This window comes from Cyanistes caeruleus, unplaced genomic scaffold (assembly GCF_971803275.1).
Source record: "Cyanistes caeruleus unplaced genomic scaffold, bCyaCae1.hap1.1 HAP1_SCAFFOLD_103, whole genome shotgun sequence".
Classification (NCBI taxonomy): domain Eukaryota; kingdom Metazoa; phylum Chordata; class Aves; order Passeriformes; family Paridae; genus Cyanistes; species Cyanistes caeruleus.
Window position 1 is genome coordinate 245,529 of NW_028255905.1, and position 20,916 is coordinate 266,444.

General features: G+C 48.8%; 1 protein-coding gene across 1 annotated transcript; it reads right to left on the reverse strand.

The window, feature by feature from the left end:
- Positions 1 to 899: 899 nt before the first annotated feature.
- Positions 900 to 14,361, reverse strand: LOC147646277 (serine/threonine-protein kinase PAK 3-like). The gene is made up of 15 exons (XM_086873669.1): positions 14,037 to 14,361; positions 12,361 to 12,398; positions 11,786 to 11,917; positions 10,169 to 10,303; positions 9,555 to 9,896; positions 9,019 to 9,108; positions 8,445 to 8,619; positions 6,912 to 6,975; positions 6,167 to 6,215; positions 5,676 to 5,788; positions 4,966 to 5,083; positions 4,443 to 4,542; positions 3,782 to 3,978; positions 2,295 to 2,432; positions 900 to 1,178 (listed from the first exon to the last, which is right to left on the reverse strand). Exons 1-15 carry the CDS (start codon positions 14,311 to 14,313, stop codon positions 1,077 to 1,079), a joined length of 2,070 nt encoding a protein of 689 aa, XP_086729795.1. The 5' UTR covers positions 14,314 to 14,361; the 3' UTR covers positions 900 to 1,076.
- Positions 14,362 to 20,916: the final 6,555 nt, after the last annotated feature.

Below are 20,916 nucleotides of genomic sequence, written 5' to 3' on the forward strand. Positions count from 1 at the left end.
GGACACTGCCCTGTGCTGGAGCCTGCGGAGCAGCCCAGCTCCCTCCCCCTGTGCCCAGAGTGCTGCACACACTGCTGACCATTGCCAGGAGTTCCAGAGCAGGTGGCAGAAGAGCAGCAATGGTCAGGCAGGGCACCAGCCCTGGGCTGCTCTTTGCCTTTCTCTCCTCCTGTGCAGACTCCAGACAGCCCATGGCACCAGTGTGTGCTGTGCCCAGCACGGCGCCGCTTCCCCTCAGGAGCAGCCAGCTGCCAGCTTGGCTCTGAGAGCGGAGGATTTGCCTGGGGCCAGCAAGAGGCAGCCAGGGCCAGGCTGCTGCCTCTTGCAGCTCCAAGGGCCTCCTTCCAGCCTGCCTGTGCCGAGGCTCAGGCTTCTCCGGGCTCTGCCAGGGCTCTGCTGGGGCTCCAGCCTGGCCAAGGCCGGGCCCGCTCTCACCTCACAGGCGCTGACAGCTCTGCACCACAGGAGACCTTGCACAGCACCCTCACTGCTCTTTCTGCTTTCTCTCTTCAGCCAGACTCTCCTCCAGCCTAAGAGATTTCTCTTAGGGATACAAATCCAAATGGCAGGAACCCAAATACTCTCGAGTCACATCTGCACAGCCTGCATCTGCACGGGATGTTTGCGTTGCACCGCTCCTCCTTTGGTTTTTCCTGCAAATACCATTGCTGTTTCTGCCTCAAATAGAAATGCCACAGCTGGGAAAAACTTGTCCAGTTGGCCATATTCCAAAGGCAGTGTGGTCTGGAGAGGATGAATGAAGAGGAGCCTTCCCCACTTTGAAACCGTACCAAAGAAGCCATCAATGTCACTTTCCACCTCTAAGAAAAAACTGACAATTCAGGAGGAAATGTTGAGCTTTCTCACAGGGTCAGAAGGAGAGAAATGTTCCAAAGGAGTTGAGATTTTAGAAATTTTATTTAAAATCCTACTCTACAATCCTACACTACAAACCTACACTACCATCCTGCACTACAATCCTACTCTATAATCCTACTCTAAAATCCTACTCTGCAATCCTACTCTACAATCCTACTCTATAATCCTACTCTAAACTGGGCATGGAGAAGGCAGTTCTAAATTAATTGTTGCATTCCTGCCTCCTCCTTCCACTTCTTTACTGCAACGATGAGAGGTGCCAGGCTGGACCCAGGCATGGCCGATGTTATAAATTGATGCTGCAGAAAGGAAAAGAAAACAACAAGAAAGCATGATTTTCCAATCTAAGAGCTTCAAAGGCAGGGGAATACTTTTTAAATGAAATGGGGATTGAGTCAGAGTAGGTCAGGAGCATGGGGCAAGAGTGGCACAGGTTGCCCCAAGAGCTGGTAGGTGGCCCACCCCTGGAAATATCTGAGGTGTGAGTATCCTGATCTCTTGAAAGATGTCCCTGCTCATTGCAGGACACAGACTAGATGACCTTTCCATGTCCCTGTGTGTTAGTTTGAGATGAATTGACATTTAGGGAAAGAAGTAAGAAACCCCGCACGGAAGTGATTTCTTTGAGAGAAGCTGCTGGGAGCTTCCTCTGTGCCTGAGACAGGCCAATGGCTGGCTAGTTCTGAGAACTGACAACATTTTGCACCATTTAGAAATGAGATGCGCCTCTGTGATGATGCACATTTTGAAAACCACCAGCCCGGGCACTGGCCCTCTTTGCTTCCGGAGCCCGAAGGTAACGGAGCTCTGGTGAGGCCGGCCCTGCTCGCCCACGGCCTGTGCTCCTGGGGGAGGCCGGGCCAGAGCCCAGCGGCTCCCGGGCGGGGGATGGAGGCTGCGGGACCCCGGCCCCAGGCTGGGCCAGGCCACGGCTGCTGACATCTTGCCCACACTAAACCCTCTCCCCGGCGTGCAGCGACGGCTCCAGGCCGAGCCTCCCCTCCCAGCGGCTCCCGGGCAGAGAGAGGGGCCCAGCACAGCCTGAAATCCAACACCGTGACTGCCATCACCTGGGTGAGATTGAACCCTTTCACTGCACAGATGAGACCTTTCTTATTCTTGTGGGCCTGATAATAAAATTTGTTATTCCTTTGAAGTTTGAAGCCTGTTTTGCCCTTCTCCTAATCCATAGCTCCCAGCAAGAAATGAGTAAGTGCCCTGGTGATTTTAGCCAGCGCTAAAACCCAGCACTCCCTGCCAGCCCAGCCCAGTCTAGGATTGCTCCCCACTGTCAGCTGAACAGCACCAGGGTTGGAAGTGAGGAGGATGGGGGCTCATCTGATGCCTTGGATTTCAGTGGAGGAGGAGCCCATCCCTGGGACACTGTTTCACCTGCAGCCCTTTTGGCATTTTACCTGCAGCAGCTCCTTGGCAGACCAGCGCTGCGCCTCGCCTTTCTGCAGGCAGCAGCTCAGGAAGTCACGCAGCAAAGGCGAGAATTGCTCGGGCTGCCGCAGCTGTGGGGTCCCTTCTGTGGCTATGTGGAATTTAGCCTGGAGAAAAAGGAAACACAAGGCTCCACCTGCTTCTTTCCCATCTGGAACTGCTCTCCCAGAGCCCATTGTTCCAGCTCCACTCTGCAGTGGCAGTTTTTGCCCTGGCAGAGAGGCAGAGATGACTTTCCTGTAGCATTTGGATGACGACTTTCCTGTATCATGAAAAAACCCAAGCCCCAAAGCCACAGCTTTGCCAACATCCAGCAGATCTTGCCTTGGCAGCTGATTTCATTGCCTGATCTAGTTAGTGGCAACTACATCAGCAAATACATGTTTCCTTCTCGGAGGATTCCCAGCAGCTTGGCAGCCTTTTTGGAAGAGGGATTTTGCTATTCTAACTAACTGTACTATTCCAAGGATTCTTACATGAAAAGAATCTCTGCAGTGCTTGTTGGTCCCTTAAGCACAGCTGCCATAAAACAAAAGTCGTCCAGCTTTTTGTCTTGTTCTTGAAAATGATGGTAATTGGAAGGAAAGAAAGGAAATGCAGCAGGTGTTCCTCAGGGAAGGAAACAAACCTTTGGAATCTCATTTTCAACACAGACTCATTAAGATGCCTCCACAAATGTATTGGGTTGAAAATGCCTGTTTGGGCACACAGGAGCCACCTGCAGCTCTGTCTCTCAGCACTCTGAAAATTTCAGGTTCCTTTATGTGGCAAAAGGAAAATATTCATGGTGAAATCAGAAGTGTCATCCCTGTGGTAACCCTGTGCTCGTTGGATTCTCAAGTCAATGCATTAACGCTGTGCCCATCCCAGAAAGTGCCAGGAAGCAAACAGGAGGTTTTGGCAGGCTCTCCCTGTCACCAGGCTCCAGCTTGGTGATATGGAGAAAGTGGCTTGGGTTAGGAAAGAAGGTGGTCACTGAGTGTCCCAGCAGCACTGCACAAGAAGCAGAAGAGACTCTGGCTTTACAGCCTCATCTCCAGGTTTCAGGCAAGTTTCCCTGTGAGAAGAATGGGGCTGCACTTCTTCTCTCAAAAGCACTGTTTTAGAAACTTGGTTTGGTTTGAGTTTCTTTGCTTCATTTCTGGAAAGATAACACCAGCTCTGAGATGCTTGTTTCCTATTCTTGGGGCCATCTACACAGCCAAAAGAGCTGGAACGACTTGTAAGGCAAAGCAAAATGCTGCCTGAGAATGGAGATGGTTTGGGCGAGGTAAGGCTTGAGTTCCCCCAGTGCTGCAACCAAAGCTCCAGCAGATGCTGATGTGCTGCAGGGACATTTGTAGAAGGGGCCTTGGTGGAAGTACTTCCAGCAGATGGCCATGGGATTTTGTGCAGTGAGCAGAGAACACGGGACAGGTGAGAAAGACAGCGGGATCAGAGAGTATTTGCTCCTTACCGATCGAGCAGTGAAACTGTCATAAGGAGTTTTTTGTTCGGCCATTTCAATTGCCACAATTCCAAAAGACCACACGTCCACTTTGGGGCCATATGGTTGACGCTTCACCACTTCAGGTGCCATCCACCAAGGAGTCCCGGTCACCGAGCACCGCTGATTTTGCTCAGGGGTGAGCTGAGCAGAAAGGCCAAAATCAGCTGAGGAGAAAGCAAAATACTCTTTTAATTTTCATACTGTCAATTAGGAAACCAAGCCAGAGAATTCCCCAGTGGAAGTTTGAGAATGCGCAATTGAATTTCCTGGACAACACTCCCTGCTCTGTTTCCTTGGGGCTTTAGCCAAGGAAATATGAATTGGCTACTTCAAACATCCCCCCATTTTTTACACTTCCTCCAGCAGTGCCTTTTGTTCCCCTGAAGGTTTAGATTGCAGCTCCCTCCCTCTGGAAGGAACACACACAGACACACACAGAGCAATAGCACTCTTGGCTGCTTGTGGTTCCTTGTCATAGCTGTGTGCACCCTGCAACTGTGCCTTCAGCCCACAGCAGGGGGGACCCCTGCACTGCCAGCAGCAGCATTTTTGGGGAGCTGGCAGTCACTGAAAGCAGCCCCACAGCCCCCATTCCTGGAAGGCTGAAGCTGAGCAAGAATACACTGACCCAGCTTGACAGAGCCGTCGGTTCTGAGAAGGATGTTGTTGCTCTTGACATCTCGATGGATCACGTGGTTGGAGTGAAGAAAATCCAGTCCTTGCAGGCACTGAGAGAGAAAAGAGAAGCAGGGGGGCAAAAAGTAGTGCTGTGAGTTCATCGCACAAGCAAGGAAACAGCTGTGGAAGGTTCCCTTTGCAGGGGAATGGGGAGGAATGGCAGAACACAGCGCCATTAAGAGCAAGAGCCTGCTGCTCCAACAGTAGCAGAGCAGCACCTTTCTCAGTGGAGAACTGCAAATGCCAATGCAAGAGACAGAGCTAGAATACAAGAGCAGGGGATAAGAGTACAGGAAGTGAGTCCAGTGAGTGTAGGGGCACTGGCAGACAGTTCACTTGAGATGCTCTTGCTTGCCCATAGCCTAGCAGCAGCACAGAAACCAAGCCCGGCCCATGAAATCCCTCCCGTTCTGAGCCCCTGTTTCCCAGACAATGCAGCTCAAGGCCTTGGAAGCACAGATGGGATCCCTGACCTCCCGACTGACAGCTGCAATCTCTCCTTCAGACATTTGAATCTCATCGATGAGATCTCTCAGAGTGCCTCCGTCCATGTACTCCATCACCAGCCAGAGTTCCTCATGCACAAGGTAGCTGAAAAAAGGAAACAAGGCCATGCAGGTGAACATGCATGGCTAGGTTGGTTTTTTGCTTGAGTCTTGTTTCTGGGTCCCTTGGAGACAAGGGCAGAAGTAAAGGCATAGACATTGCCTCTAGGCTGTGCAGTGTTTGCAGTCTGTGCTGTCTCAAGGAGAAAGGCAGTTTAGGAAGAGCCCAGATAAAAAACCTGTCACGCATGGCATTTCAGGAAATAAGCACCTAGTCTTCCTGGCATGCACAGCAATGGAAAAGAGGGGCAACAATGCAAGGGCAATCCTCTCTTGGATGGTTCATGAACATTTAAGAAACTTGAAAAACTCAAGCCCAAAGAACTGTGGAGGCAATGAACTTACAAGGTATTGAATTCTTAAGATAGGGCTGATGCAGGGTTTTGAACAATTTTCAGTCTGCATTTGCCAGGGTGGATTCATGCAGACAAAATGCAGTCTCTTCCCATCCATTGGAGATAAGTAGAGAAATAATCATTAACAGCTCTATTTCCTGCCACTGACCAAAGTGGGTTTTTAAGCTCTCATGCTTGTAGTATGTAAACAAACATTCAAGGGATAGGACCGTGACCACTCACCTGGCTAAGTAATTCACGATCCTGGGACTCCTATTACTCTCCATGATCCTGATTTCATTCATGGTTAGTATCTTCCTACTCACTCCTTGCACATTTATTTTCTTGATGGCCACCTCAAATGACATTGAAAAGGAGTAATTTGAGAAAATGGGTAGCATGAGACCACAACACACATGGAGCAAGTGATTTTGGAATGGCACAGCCAAGCCGAGCCAAAGTGCCTTGTGATTAGACCTCATCACCAGAGTAATTAGGGAGTGACATTCCAACAGCCCATTTCTCTGCTCCCTTGGGGGCCAATTACAGGACATGTGGCCACTGGCGATTTGCCTTGTCCACAAAGCCTGTTCCAAGTGCAATTTGCAGGCTGGATCCAGTCTGTGCTTCTTGTGCCTTTTCAGCACAGCTCTCCTCAAAGCTCCAGCCCCAGCTGTCAGCAGTGGGGAAAGGCCTGGAGAGCAGCAGAGGCTGCAGGGGCTGTTGACATTTACCTCTCCTCCTGTTGCAATGTCAAGTGCTCTGGAAACCTCTCCAAAACCCCTAGAAACAAAACAGCAGCAAAGAAAGGAGAAGCCATTTAGATCTTGCACTGAAAGCCAGTCCAGACAGGAGAGCTCTGCTGTAAATGCCTAAAAGCTGCAGGTTGCAGGAGGGGTCTGCCAGAAGGCAGATGATGCATTTTCCCCTCAAGTGCCTGGGCACTGGGCCTGTTCCTGAAGCCTTGGGCTTTACTGCCTCAGCTCCAAAAGGCAGCTTATTCCTTCATCTCGGGTGTCAGCTTCTAAACTGTGCAATTCTAATCCTGAGCACGGAGTATTTCCTTTAGCAAACTCTTGGAGAGAAATGTTCCTGAGAACTGTTATCTGACAGCTCTCCTTGGGGGTAGGTTGTGCTTTCAGGCAAGCAAGATTCTTCTCCTTTCATTAGTGTGGCCAGATGATTTGGAGACATCCAAAAATGCGAAGGAAATGAATCCTGAGCTGTCCCACACTTGAGAGACAAGCAGATTTACCAGGTTGTGTTCCTTGCTGCAGGCAAGACCTTGGCAGCATGGAGATGTCTTTGACAATGCCTTCTGAGCACACTTGACAAATTCTGGCCAGTACTGAGAGATGGGGCAGACTAAGCCCGCTGTCTGAACATGTGGACAACCTGTCTGACTTCCCACTTGATGGATATTCCCCCAGTGAAACACCTGGCCCGTGGCTGTGTAGAAGTGACTGTGGTTGGACTCACCCGCTGCCAAGACTTTCCAGTTCGATGTATTTTGTGACGGGATTTTCCTTGTTCACCATTCTCCCTGAGGGAAACAAAATGCAAGATGCTGACTTTCAGGCAGAGATCCCAACTTGCAGGAGATGCCAAAGGCAGCCCCGCTGTCTGGGGCTCTGAACCCTCTGTGGTCAGCTGGGCAGCAAGCACAGCAGCAACAAGACAGGCAGTTGTGCAGTACAAATGGCCAGCAGAGAGACTGATTTTGTCCAGTCCTTGGAAGGAAATGAAGCGCAGAGAGCACAGCAGGGCACAGCACAAGGCTGGCAAAGGCCAAGCATGAGCACTGACAAGCAATGGCAAGAAGACACAGCCAGCCTGAGCCCCTGACAAGCTGTGGCCCCTGTTCAGGACACAACAGCATTGCCTTGGAGATCAGACACACCCAGGTGCAGATCAAGGCCCTTTTGTGTCCCAGCAGGTGAAGGTAGACACCAAATCAGCTGGGATCTTTCCTCAGCCCCACCAGGTCTTTTCTGAGAGCACAGCACTGGCAGCTGTCATGGGCAAGAAGCAGATTAAATGGGTTGTGCTGCAGAATCACAAAGGGCTTGATGTGTTTTCCCAGAGACTGATCTGAGCAGGGCTTGGGCCAATAGGTAGGATTCTAAGAGTCTTGGGAATGGCTGGGAATCAGGGATGAAAAAGTGCCATGGATCTGAGGAATACACAGCACAGGGGCTGCAGGCTCGCTCCTGAGAAATGCCTGCAGTGCTGTTTTATCTGATCACACCACGTGGATGTGTCTCTTGGACACATCTTTATAAAAATAAAACTGGGATATTAATGACAGATTGTTATACAAATATCTGTTTCTTCATCGTGGGCCCAATGAAAACATCTCTTGCTCTGTTTCTGCTGTCACCTGATGTAGTTTCAAAGGAGTCCTCACTGACAAAAAATACAGCATTCTCATAAAAACCTTGTAGATGTAGTAGAGGCAATAAATACAGTCCTAAAAATGACACCAGTAAGACACCTGGGGCAGAACAGCTCTTTCAGGATGGAGAAAAAGCAAAAACCCCTAAATGCAAAACCAAACAAGGATAAAAACTGAAAACTAAAAACGAAACCACAACAAAAAGACAAAACCCCAAAACCAATCAATATCTCTGAAGTCTTTTGGTTCTGACAAGCGGTGGGAAGTCTGGAGTCTAAGGAGAATTTAGGAATCAAATATTCTTATCAGTTTGGCCACTAGCACACAGGACTTGCATAGATCATTTGCTGGGCCACAGCCTTCTGCTGATCCAAGAACAATTCCTGCTTCTGCCTTTAGTGGCAAGGGAATGCCAGGCAAAGCCGAGCCAGTCCAAGCTGCCCTCAGAGGCAGCAGGAACAGCCAGAGCGCTCTCTCGCTGCCTCAGAGCACAGCAGTTCCTGTGGGGAGTCCTAAATGTCTCTGGGACACCAAAGTGAGTAGGATCATTTGCTACAGCTCTGCTGGCACGTGCACACAATACACTGTCCCTCAGACAAGAAATACACCAGACGTACTCAGTTGCTCCACGAAGTCTCCCAGGCTCTCCTGGAGCTGAGCAGCAGATGTGTCACTGCTGGAAATGGACAAACTGCCCCGGCTCCACTGCTCAGCTTGGGCAACAAAGGCTCCTTTAGATGCTGCTGCTGCTGCTGCTGCTGCAGCAGATTGAATGGAAGAGCCTGTGTAGATCTGCGAGAAGAAAGGAGTTTGTGTCAGAAAGCTGGCTGGCAGAGATTACCCCGAGTTCCCTTTTCAAATGCAAGCCCTTAGGAAGTTGCTGTTAGCCACATGCAAAGCTCATCAACTGGATTTTTTGGATGCCCACTTCTGGAACCAAATGGTCAAAACCCAAGGTTGGTTTTAATCAAGTCGATGGCCAGTTTCATATTCCATTTTCCTGGATTTTCTGAAGGATGACTGCAACAATGACCATTCCACTTCCTCCCAAGGATCCCTTTCCCCCTCCAAGGGCTGCAGACACATTTGCAGCTCCTTGTTCTAATGTTGGAGCTCCTCCCCCTCAGTCCTCTTTTCCTGCACCATCTTCAGAAGGTGCTCAGCCTGCAGCACTTGTGCTTGGGACAGTACCTGTGCCTGCCGCCGACCTTGGGGCTCTTCATCAGCCGGCATTTGCTGGAAGCCTTCGCAGGCTGCCAGGTGAGATATCAACACGTCCACCTCAAGTCAAAGAGAACAAAGCAGTCAGAGACCACAGCTTGTCCCTGTGTGCCAAGGCTCATTGACTGTGAGCAAAGGGAAGGAGCAGGACAGCAGCAGATTCACCAAGGGATACAGACAGCTTGCAGCTTGTATTCCAAATCTGTCTGGGGGACTGTGTTCACTTGCAAAAAGCCCTGAAGAAACAAGGAGAGCAGGAGCAGGCCAGCAGGAATCCCTTGAGATGAGTGCTGGCAAAAGGGGCAAATGACTGGTGCCACTGTCCAGGGCAGCAGCTGAGATTGAGCACAGCAGGAAATGTCCTTCCAAGCAGCTGGGATAGACACTACAGCAGGATGGCACTGAGAGGCATCAGCCCAGCCCCCTGCTGCTCTGCAGAGGAAAGGCAAGAAGGGCAGAAAGCACCAGACTGCAGTGACTGCTGTGCCCATCGCTCTTTCACTCACTCGATTTTCTAGAGCCTCTTGCTGCTTAGCGAGGAGATGGAATTTCTCTTCGATGATTCTCCTTTCTTCCTCCAGCCTCTCCTCCCTTGCCCTGATCCTAGCCTCAGCTTCCTGCAGCTCTGCCAGAAGCTCCTCATCAGAGGCCTGTGAAGAACCAGAGAGAGGAATGTCCATGAGTGGAGTGTCTGCCACTCTTTCACTCACCTGGTTTTCTTGATTTCCTCTCTGCCAGGGGAGATTCATCTCCTCTTCGATGCTTCTGTCTTCCTCAGGCCTCCTCTTCACTGCCATGATGGCCCTCGGAGCTTCGGGCAGCTCTGCCTGGGGCTCTGCCTCGATGTTCTGTACACACAAATGGAGAGCAAGTGCCTGGGAGCTGCCATCAGGCTCAGCTTCTTCCTCCGTTTCAGCCTCAAAATCACACTCATTCAGTCACTTCTTTCTGCTTCCCTACCCACCTCTGCTTCCACTGTAACCTCCTGTCCCGCTGCTGATCTCTGCAGAGGCTCTTTGCTTTCAGGGCCTCTGGCACTCGTGGCCTGCTCAGTCCCAAGAGCTGCGTTTTATGCCCCTCTTCCTGCCCTTCACTCTGTCCCCTGCTGAGTCAGCCTTACCTGGCCATTCTCCAGTGGCTCTTCCACCTGCTGCCCCAGCTGCTCTTCCTGCTCTTGGGCTGGGAACAGCTCTCCGTCAGGCTGGCACGGCCGTCCTGATAAAACAATCTGCTCCTGCTCTTTCTCTGGAAGGACCTGCAGAGAAAGCAAGAGAAGATGGGCTTCAACTTCTCATCCAACATTTGTGGGCCAAGACTCAAAGGCTGATGGGCTCCCACGTTCCCAAAGCTCTGTGCTGCTGCTCTCCTGCCTTGTTCTCTGCCCGTGGGGAAGCACAGATTCCAAAGTGACCCTGGCAGTGCAATCAGGGCCCATCTGGCACTGAATCTCCAACAGACTCTTGGGCAGCTGACAGGAAATGTGGGGCATTTCTCAAGGGCCTCCTTCCCCTTCTGCTGTGTCCTGCTTGTCCTTCCCTAGTGACTGACAGCCAGCCCTGTCCCACAGCTCCATCCTGGCTCTGCAGGGGATTCCTGGGTGAGCTCAGCCCTTGGGAGAGACACTGCTGGAGTTCATGTTCTTTTCAGGCCTGCCCTGCCACTCCTGCCCCTCTGACATCTACACTCTTGTTAGAAATCCTGCTCATTCAGGAGACAAGGATGTGTGCAATTGGATCCTCTTCTGCAGGTCAGAGAGCCTCTATGGCCACCTCAGGATATGGAAGAGGACCAAGGTGTTTCTCCTCCCTCTTTTGTCAGCTGAGAATTCTGAGTGGCACTGACAGAGATCCTCAAAAGGCCCCAGCAACAAATTAATTGACACACCCCTAGGGATGCCAATGAAGGAAGCCATGGGTCATGTAATGCATGTATGACCAAAGTCACCAAAAACCACCTAAACCATGGAATTGTCCCACCTCACTAGGACAGGCAGAAATTTATAGGTTAAACAGGGAGTGTCAGGACAGAAGAGGCAGGAGGAGGAAAACAGCTCTGAGGAGAAAAAACAACCATCTCTAAAGGGGTTCTTAGCAACACAAGACAGCACTCAAGGACTTGCAGCTTTGCCCCCACACTAGGCTCCAATGCAGTTTCCAAAGCTGCAGACTTCACCACAAAACGTATCAAGAGAAACTTGCCACTTGTGGATTTTGCCTCAGAAGAAGGGTTCAGAACTACACAGTTTGTTTCTTTGGCCACACAGGACAAGAATGGCCAGCCACAGCTTCATGGACAACACAATCATCTCCTTGCAGCTTATCAAAAGCCAAAAGACAGGTGGCCTAAAAGACTCTGCAGAAGTGAAGAATTACTCAACGAAACTGCAGAACACTTCTCCAGGTCATGCAGAGGTTTCCAAAAAGGGACAGCAAACAAAGCAAGCCCTGTGAGCCCCAGCAATGCCGTGTGAGCCCTTGGCCATGGCTTGGTAGAAGCCAAGAGACAGAGCTTCCCTGAGCCAAGCAACCAGCTGCTCACCCGCAGGCAGCAGCGCTTTGGGGCCTCAGCACGACGGCTCAAAGCCCAATTTCCAGCTGCCACGGGATGGGGGAATGGCTGGGTGCTGGCAGGACTCCAGCACTCAGCATCCTCAGCCAGCAACAGCAAGTGCTGGCTGCTCAGAAACTTGCAGCTCTGCCTTGCACTAAAGACAGCAGCACCCAGCACTGGCACTTACTGTCTGGGCATGGTCAGGCTGGGCTGTGACCACAGCTGGAGGCTCGTGCTCCTTTTGCTCATTTTGCTCCTCTTTGGCCTCTTCTCCAGGAGCAGAGGGAGCCACAGCAGAGTCTGCTCTTGCTTCTGGGCTCTGTGGACAGATGGTGGAGTTAGGGACAGGCAGCTCCCTATCATTTAGAACCTTATTTCTATTCAGCTTGATTTCTACAACCAACTCTACCAAGCACAAATCATCAGCTTTGATAGCAATGGGATTCTAAGTCTCTCCAACTAAATTAAAATGGGTTAATTCAGCCAGGCTGCAAATAGCTCTGAATTAGAGAGTTCACCCTGGCTACTATCAGCAAGCAACGTTCTCTCTGCAAATCTGAGCTTTGAGTTCTTTTAAAGCTCTGCAATGGAAAATTAGGAAATAGCCAACAATGCCTTTGCTATTGCTGTTGTAAACATGGAAATGGATCTTCTTTCAGCCCACCCAGCTGGCCCTCTGCACTCTACTGCCACAGGCCAAGCTCACAGTTCCCTGCACAATTCTGAAACACCAGGAGCATCAAATGTTCCTTTCTGACTCACCTCAGGATCGGCACCTCTGAACACACGGCTCAGATGACCTGCAGTGGGCAAGGAAAATGAACCAAATAATTTGAGAAAACTGGAGAGAACCGTGGCCTATTTAGAGCAGCATCTGAGAAGATCTCCCAGTGTGCATTTTCAAAGGTGTCCTGCTTGACTGGTGTGGTTTAAAGCAGCAACTAAAAAATCACTAGGAAACTTACTTATTTCTTGCTGTGAGATATGGATTAGAACAAGAGCAAAACAGGCTTAAAACTTAAATGGAATAAAGAAAGTTTATTTACAAAAACTACAAGAATAAGAAACCAGAATAAAACTTCCAGAACAACCCTTTTCTCCCCCACTACCCAACCATTTCCTTTTTTACATGACAACATAGAGACAAAAAACTTTGAAACTTTGGTGTTTAAAACAGTCCCAATTCCTGCTGGAGTCTTTTCATCAGTCTTTGTAGAGAAACAGAAGTATTCTTCTGCTATCTATGGAGTTTTTCACAAGAAAACTATTTTTCTTCATAGCTTTCTATTTCTCTGATGCCAGCTGTCAGGAAATCTGCCATCAGTTGTCTCCTCCCATTTCCCATCACTCTGAGGTGTGTTATGGGTCATGAGTCCAGGGATGTCATTTTTATGAATGAGTTATTCAAAGGCAAAAGTTCTCTTTATCTATTTTTGTGAGGCCTCCTGGAAACAAAAGTTTTCTTTTTGCTTCTTAAAAGCCCAAATCTTCAACTCTTACTTCTCCCGCTCTGTTCCAGCATCTCACAGTGTCACAACTACTTCATCATTTGCTCAAAATCCACACTTGGAAACACTCCATTCCTCCCAATATACTCTGTCATGAATTAAAGGAGTTTTTTTCAGAACACTACTGTCCATGCCCATAGCTTTAACAGAAAAATATTTCAGCTTATTAAAGCATCTCCTTCTTTCTCTTCCCCCTCTCAATTTAATTTTTTTCTTCACTCTCTTTGATGGGTTGATGGTTGATCACTCTCTCTCTCTCTCTCTCTCTCTCTGGAGAAAAAGGATTAATCTGCAAGTCTCATGCAGGTAGTAAAAGAGTTAAAATCTTGCTAAAGCTGCAGATGTTGATGGTGTCAGGTTTCAGTTCAGTGGCAGAAACTGCAAACCAAGTCAGGCTGGCCGGCTCCGTTTCTCCCCCCACCCCGCCCTCTGCAGCCTTGTCCGGCCTGGAGGGGGGGAGAAGGCCGAGACAGAGCCCTGTGACCTCGTCAGAAGCCAGAAACCAAAGAGAGCAAGAAATTCCTGGCCTCACATCTTCAGGTGGTGTTCACAGGTTGATCTCACTTCTCAATAGTTAAAACCGCTGCCAATTCTCACCCATGGCCAGGAATTAGTCAGGAGAAAAAACTCCCATCAGCCTCCAGCAGTTTCAACTTCCCGAGCTCTCAGAGCTATCTTAAAAGTAAAGTCACCCCAAGAGATTGAGCCAGCAAAGTGAGGAAATGAGAGGGAACAGAAGCCCTGCAAATGCTGCCCGCAGCCCCCTGGCTACAGACACCCCGTGTTTTGCTGAAGGTGTTGACAGGAGCTTTACCAAACCAGGGGCATCCTCATGGTCTTTGTGTTTCAATAGCAACCCGGTCACTAAGAAAGAGAAGGGAGACCTACAAAAGCCAGCTCAGGTTCCAGACAGGGAAAACCTCTACTTACGTGCCAGGTTGGTGAGGTAATAGCCGGCGTAGGCGATGCCATAAATGGTGCAAATGGCAGCAGCGAGCTGCTCCATCATTGTAGCACTGCTGTGCCAGTTTGCACACTCTGCTCCACCACAAAAACAAACAAGGCTCCTGTCAGTGTGCAGCTGCCCACTGACAAACGCCTCAAGCAGGAGGATGCTCCTGCACTGAGCAAGCCCAAGAGCTGCTCTGACCCTGAGGCCTTCCGTGCACCAAGGCAACCTTGGGATGTCACCACGACAAGGTGGCATCCATGCCCTGACATCACAAAGCCAATGCTCTGCGCTGCTCTGGGAATTGATGCAGAGCAACCCAACCTTCCCTACAGCAAACACAAAATTGCCTGGGAGCTTCTCCTCTGTCACAAAGTGTCACAAATCCTTTGGTGGGCTGTGGGAAATGGAAAGACAGAAACTTCCACAGATACTGAAGGGTTTGATTGACAGCCTTGGAAGGAGCTTGGGTTCATGCAATGCTAAAGGTTCACAGACGTTGAGTCGAGAATTCATAAGCTTATGTTCCTATAGCTGCAAGTAAGAATATGCCATAAATAAGTAAGAAACTGCATTGAGTGAGATGGTGGAGAGATTTCAACTGTAATTGTGTGATTTTATAGAGTAAGCTATGAATCTAAATATTATCATAAGAAGCACATGTGTGTACGTGAGCTAGCAGTGTATTGGGTGAAAAGCAGACACAGTGCTGCAGAACTTGGCAAAGGTGAAAGGTGATTAAGTAATAATAAACTCCATGTCATCTGTCCATTGGGCCAAAATGTCATATATTGCTGTGTAACAAAGGAACTCGTGACTACCTTTGAGCTATGGCCCACTTGTTACCCCTCCAAAATCTCATGCCTTCAGTCTGAGACCTTTTCTGATATATTTCAGCAATAAATGGACTTCACAGCAGCAGTGGTCCCACCGCTCAGTATTTACAGCCTGACAATGGGCCAAACCCTGTTGTTCAAGAGATCCAAGAGTAACTCCAAGACTGCCCTGTGGAGAGAGAAAACAAAGAGAACTTGTCCTAAGAGAACAAAGACTGCTCCTCAGTCAAGGCAGGATGGATGGAACAGAGTTTCTAAAATGTAACAAGTAGCAGAAGCAGAGTAGTTTGCAGAAGAAATTGTTATACAAGCGCTTGTCCTAGGGAAATAAACTGATGTTGCTAATAGGGAATTGATCATGGCTATTATTCGTTAGCAGCCATCTGAACATTTATACTATTGGCTACCCAGGCTCACACTATTCTAACCCAATAGGAAAAACAGCACAAAAGTGATGTACACTTGTAATAAATGTTTCCAGATATACCACCCCTGGGGACCGTGCATCGTTCATGCGCTGCAGTGCCCCAAGCACCCACATCCTGCCCCACAACTGAGCTCTGAGATGGGAATAAACCAAAGGAAATTGGTGTTTTTGGCCACTGATGCTTCTGTCTAAACCCAAGAATGCCTGTTCCTGTGCCAAAGGAACTGCACAGCCATCAGCCTGCTGCAGCACTGCTGGGGCATCTCAAAGAAGCATGTGGGCCAGTGCCTCACCCCTGGAGCCCCCTGGGCACATTTGTGAGCCACAGAGATGAGGCTGCAATGGTCATAAGGAAAGAGAAGAAGAAAGTCACAGAAGAATGGGGGAAGATGTAGGAGATGGTGGGAGGAGGAAGCCAGAGGGATCAAATGGGTAACTTTCATCCAAATTGGGAGCTACGAGGCAGGGACCCAAGAGATGTGGAATAGAGACCCCATCACCTGTGACTTCCTTTCTCAGCTGAAAAGAAAAAGAATAGAGAAATAGCTGGGTTTTAGCTGTGTGTCTAGATATGAAGCCACGTTACATTTTTGAATGGCTCCACACAAGTTCTTCAAGTTTTCTCCAAGCCTGCAGGTTCCCATGCCCCTGGACCACCAGTGGCCAGTTTTGTTGGTTTTGCACGGGTTAAATTTTGGTGAGGAGGGAAGAAGCCAGCCATGGGAATGCTATTTCTGCTAAAAGGAGTTGATAAAAGCTTTCTCCATGCCTGGCAAAACCAATCACTGGCTGGCTCTGAGAACAGGCCCATTGCTAAGGCAATTAGAAAAGCTGGAAACACTTTGATGACAACAGATTTAAGAGAGGAAAGAAACGTGGGAAGCTCTCTTTCTTTCTGCCCTCCGAGGGGTGGTGAGGGGGCACCAAACCCCTTCCCAGCAGGCCATCTGTGGTGGTTTGGCATTTTAGAGATAAAAGCAGAAAACACCCACAGAAGTGATTTCTCTGAGAGCGGCTGCTGGGAGTTTCTCTCTGCTTGAGATCAGGCCAATGGCCGGCCAGTTCTGAGAACAGACAGCATTTTGCAGCACTGAAAAGTGAGATCACCTTTGTCAATAGCACCTTTTAAAAGCTCCAGCTGGGGAAGTTGTCTCTTTTTGTTTGCAGCCTGGAAAGGTATTGGAGCTGTGGTGTGGCTGGCCCCGCTCCCCGCGGCCTGTGTGGCCTGGGGGGGCTGGGCTGGAGCCCAGTGGCTCTGGGCTGGGGGGATGGAGACTGCGGGACTTCCCCCGGCCCCAGGCCAGGCCGGGCTCTGCTGTGGCCCCTCCCGGGAAGCCCTCCCAGTCCCATTCCAGTGGGGTGGCTGAAGCCCTCCCCAGGGGGACCCCGGCCCTAAGCTGGGCCGGGCCACGGCTGCTGACATCTCGCCCATCCCCGCCATGGCCTGCACAGACGGCTCCAAGCTGGAAACTGTCCCCTGCCTTCCAGGGGCTGCTGAGCTGAAATCCCACACCAGGAATGCCTGCCACACCTTGGGCCACATTTAACCCTTTCACTACACAGATGAGACCTGCAGCCTTCATCCCCTCTCCAGAGAGCACAAAGTGGGAGTGATCGACACGTAAAATACAACATCAAACATCAAGGTCAGTACGAAGAAGAGTCAAGCCTCAGGTGGAAGGAGAATGAGGAGATGCTTTAATGAGCTGAAATAGTCTTTTGGTAGGGCCATGGAGATGGACAATAACGTTCTGAAAAATAACTCCTTTCATTAATGAAAGAGTATTGGGGAGAATGAAGGATTCAAAGTGTAAATCTGAGCAAAGGTATCCATTGATGAAGCCAAGCAGGTGGTGGAGTATCTGTGATCCCATGAGACGCATGAACAGAGAGAGAGAGAGATGAGAGCTGATGAAGATCCTTTGTCCCCAGGGAGAGAAGAAGAAAACTTCTGTTCCCAGAGATGATCACCAAGACAGATGAAGAGAATAACTCTTGAATCCTTAAAATAATACCCCTTGAGTTCATGGCCCATGAAGACACCTCAGAGTGGTGTGGAAATGGTCGGAAGGCATGATGGCAGAGTTTTGCCCTGGGTGGCTGCTATTCATAGAAAGGAAAAAGCACAAGAAAAGTCTTTTCTTGTGGACAACTCTCCATGGAATAACAAGAGAAAACTCCTCTCCCTACAGATACTGATGAAAAGGCTATCATATAGTTGGTACTACATTAACATCCCAAGTTTTGTCCCTACACTGTCAGTTGAGAAAGGAAAAAGTTGGCTGGGGAGAGAAAAGGTTTCTGGAGGTTTTATTCTGGTTTCTTATTTCTTATAGTCCTGTTAATAAAGTTTCTTTATTCCTTCTAACTTTTAAGCCTGGTTTGCCCTTCTCCTAATCCATATCTCACAGTGAGAAATGAGTAAGTGCCCTGGAGATTTCAGCCAGCGCTAAACCCACCACATTATTTAGTGCTTTAGCCAAAAAACTCAATTTAGCGAATCTCAGCCACTGCACCAGGCTGAAGCTGAGGATCCCCAGCCAAGCTCAGAGGGAGGAGAACACAGCATCTGTGGGATCCTTTCCAGTCTGACTTGCTTTAGCTGGAGCCTGGGGGAGGAGAGAGCAGGAGAAGGGTTGGCTGAGTCCTCTCCCCTCTGCCTTGCCCTTCTCTGCTGGATCCTCAGTTCATCCCACACCCACCCCAAGACTCCAGCCCCATCCTACTGGGGCTGACAGGATTAAAGGAGATAAAGAGGAGATTAAAAAGATAGAGAGGAGAGAAAAAGAGAGGTTTAAATGCAGTTTAAATATGAAAGAAATACATATGTTAGTGACTGCTGAGAGTTGAAAGGGAGCTGAAGGGTTTGGGAAGGGCCAGGAGCCCGTGAAGGGCTCAGGAGCTGCTGCTGCCGGGAGGGAGGAAATGCACCAATGGCTCCCAGCAGAGTCTGTGCTTTGAGGCTCTTTCCCAAACAGCTGCAGGAGGGAAAGCAGCTGAGTTTGGAGGAAGAGTTTTCTGCTGAGGTTTCCTGTTTGGAGCTGTCACAAGCTTGAGCTGCTCAAGGGAAACGCGGCTCTGCTTCCAGCAGGGCCCAACTGCCCGGGAGCACAACTTGGTTCCCTGGCCCTGAGCCAACGGGCAGCAGCAGCTTCTGTTCCCTCCTGGCTCTTGTGTCATTTCCAGCAGCACAGGACACACCAAGAAAAGCTCCTCCAGAACATGCCATGAGAAACACAACCTGATTTCATTGCATGAAGGAGCTCTGACAGTCCCACGGGCTCAGGTTTGTTTGTCAGTGAACAGAGCAGGGAAAAGCACAGACACATTCCCTGCACAGGGAATTCACAGGAGGAAAGTGCAGCGCTGGAGGATGTGCTTGGATACAACGTTCCCACGGCAGTTTTGGGGATAAAATCGTCAGCAGAGAGAAAAGAAAAAGTCCTACCAAGGGTGGGCTGGGGAGGGCTGGTGCTTCCCGGGAGGCTCCCGAAGCTCAACAGTGTGGAAGAGTGGCTAGCTAACAAAGGTCGTGTTCCCATGCAGCAATTAGCTGAGAAAGAATGAAACAACAGTGGAGTGTAGTTGGTATGAGATGTTGCAAAGTCAGAAAGACCTTACTGATAACTGTGAACTGAGAACAGGACACTGTGATCAGAAGAATGTGGATTCGGCACAGATGAACGACCACAAGAATGTGGAACTAGGTGGAGTTGTCCTTAAACGAAATACCCAATAATGAGCTTGCTTTTGCACTATGTGTGAGCCTAATTATTGATGTTATATAGGGAGTTTGGAATTGCCAATAAAGGAGACTTGCTGATCATTCATATTGAGTGCTGCTTGTCTCCCGCCGAACTCATCAAATGGCGCCCGAACAAATGGGACCCTTGGGACCTTTGGGACCTTTGGGACATTAAAAAGCGAAGGCCACGGGAGTCGGCGACAGGGGACGGGTCCTCCGCAGCAAGGACGGCGAAAAGCAACGGTGCCGCGCCCCAGGCGACCTCAGAGGAGAGTCCTGGCCGTAACGTGCTGCCAAACCTTGTAGGGCTGCAACAGCGCTGACGGTAAGATGGAAAGGCAAGCAGCACATGATTTATTTACCTGCTTTTTAGAAAAGCCACAGGTTAAGGGTTTTGATTTGTGCAAGGAGCTCCCTGGACTTCTTGCTTATGGGTATGCTCACGCCTTTGCCTCCCACTGCTGGGCAAACACTCCTATCTATGCTGCCCATGGAAAGAGGGAGGGAGAGTCAGAGAGAAGGAAATAATGAGAAAGAAATTCCAGAGCAAACGCTGAAACAACAGAATCTGTTCAGTTACGGCAGGATGTGATATATCCTGAACTATTTGCTTCACTTTTGGAGTCACTCTTAACACTACAATCATATTTAAGTTCCAAGTTTACTACCCTAGAAGAAAAGAATCCAAATTTAGATTGGTTTCCACCCGAACCAGAGGGACATGGGGGAGCACTGAGGTGTGCGCAGAGAGCGGGGGCACCCCTGGGGCAGAAGCAGTGCAGAAAAAGTTCCAAGGCCACTCTGAACAATTACAGAAACAGCTGAGCAGAAACAGGTGGCTCAGACAGCTTCAAAAAGAGACAAAATAGCCAAAAAATCACAAACTATATGGTATCTAATTCAAACTTCATCACTGTAATTAGAAGTTGATAAGCTGGAATGGTCACCATTGTTAGCACCTGGCCGTGCGAGACTTTTTGTGTAACATCGCCTGCTTTTGTAAAAATTGTGCCCCTTTTTTCCTCTATCAGTGAACAAGAGAGATTGAGAGAAGTAACTGTGTGTGTTAATGTTAACTTTGTGAGGTTTTTGGGGTTTTTTTCTGCAAGAGCATGTGGAGAATGTGAAGAAAGATAACAGCAGCAGAGAGCAGCAGCAGGGCGGGCAGTCCACCCCCCCCTCCCTCTCTAAGAAAAAGCACTGGGATAGTACCCAGTTTGTTAAAAAGTCATGGTTCATGGGTTTTTAAAAACCATTTAGAGTTTTAGAGTTTAGAGTTAATTTTGTGTTTTAAGTAATTATGTAAGTAAGTATTAGTTGTAGTTTTTAGAGTTTTCCTGGAGAAATTATTGTGATTCTTTGAAAGTTTAAAAAGGCCCCTTTTCAAAAAAAAAGGTGTTTAAGGTGAATATTAACAGAAGTTACCTTGCAATATTTAGTTTTAAAACCTAAGGTTAAAATATGGTATAATTTACAGTTACTAAGAAAACCTTCCAATTGATGTTATCTACAAAAGAGATTTGTGGTTTAAATAAATTAATTAGTTAAGAGAACTTAACTGTACAAGACAAAGTTAAGTTAAAGTATATATTACCCATTTGCTTGTTTTTTCCACAATTTTAATAGGGTAATTTCAATGTGAGTCCTTTTGTTATATAAAACACATATAACTGCATATATACCAAATTGGATTTTAGATTTTAGTTTAAGAATTAGACTTAATGTTTCTGAAAAGTGCTACAAAAGCTGAATGGCAATTTGCCAAATCCTGTGTTGTTGTGGTTTTTCTCTAGAAATACTGCACTTTAAAATCCTAACCAATTTAAGCAAGGCAAATTCCTATTATGAATAAG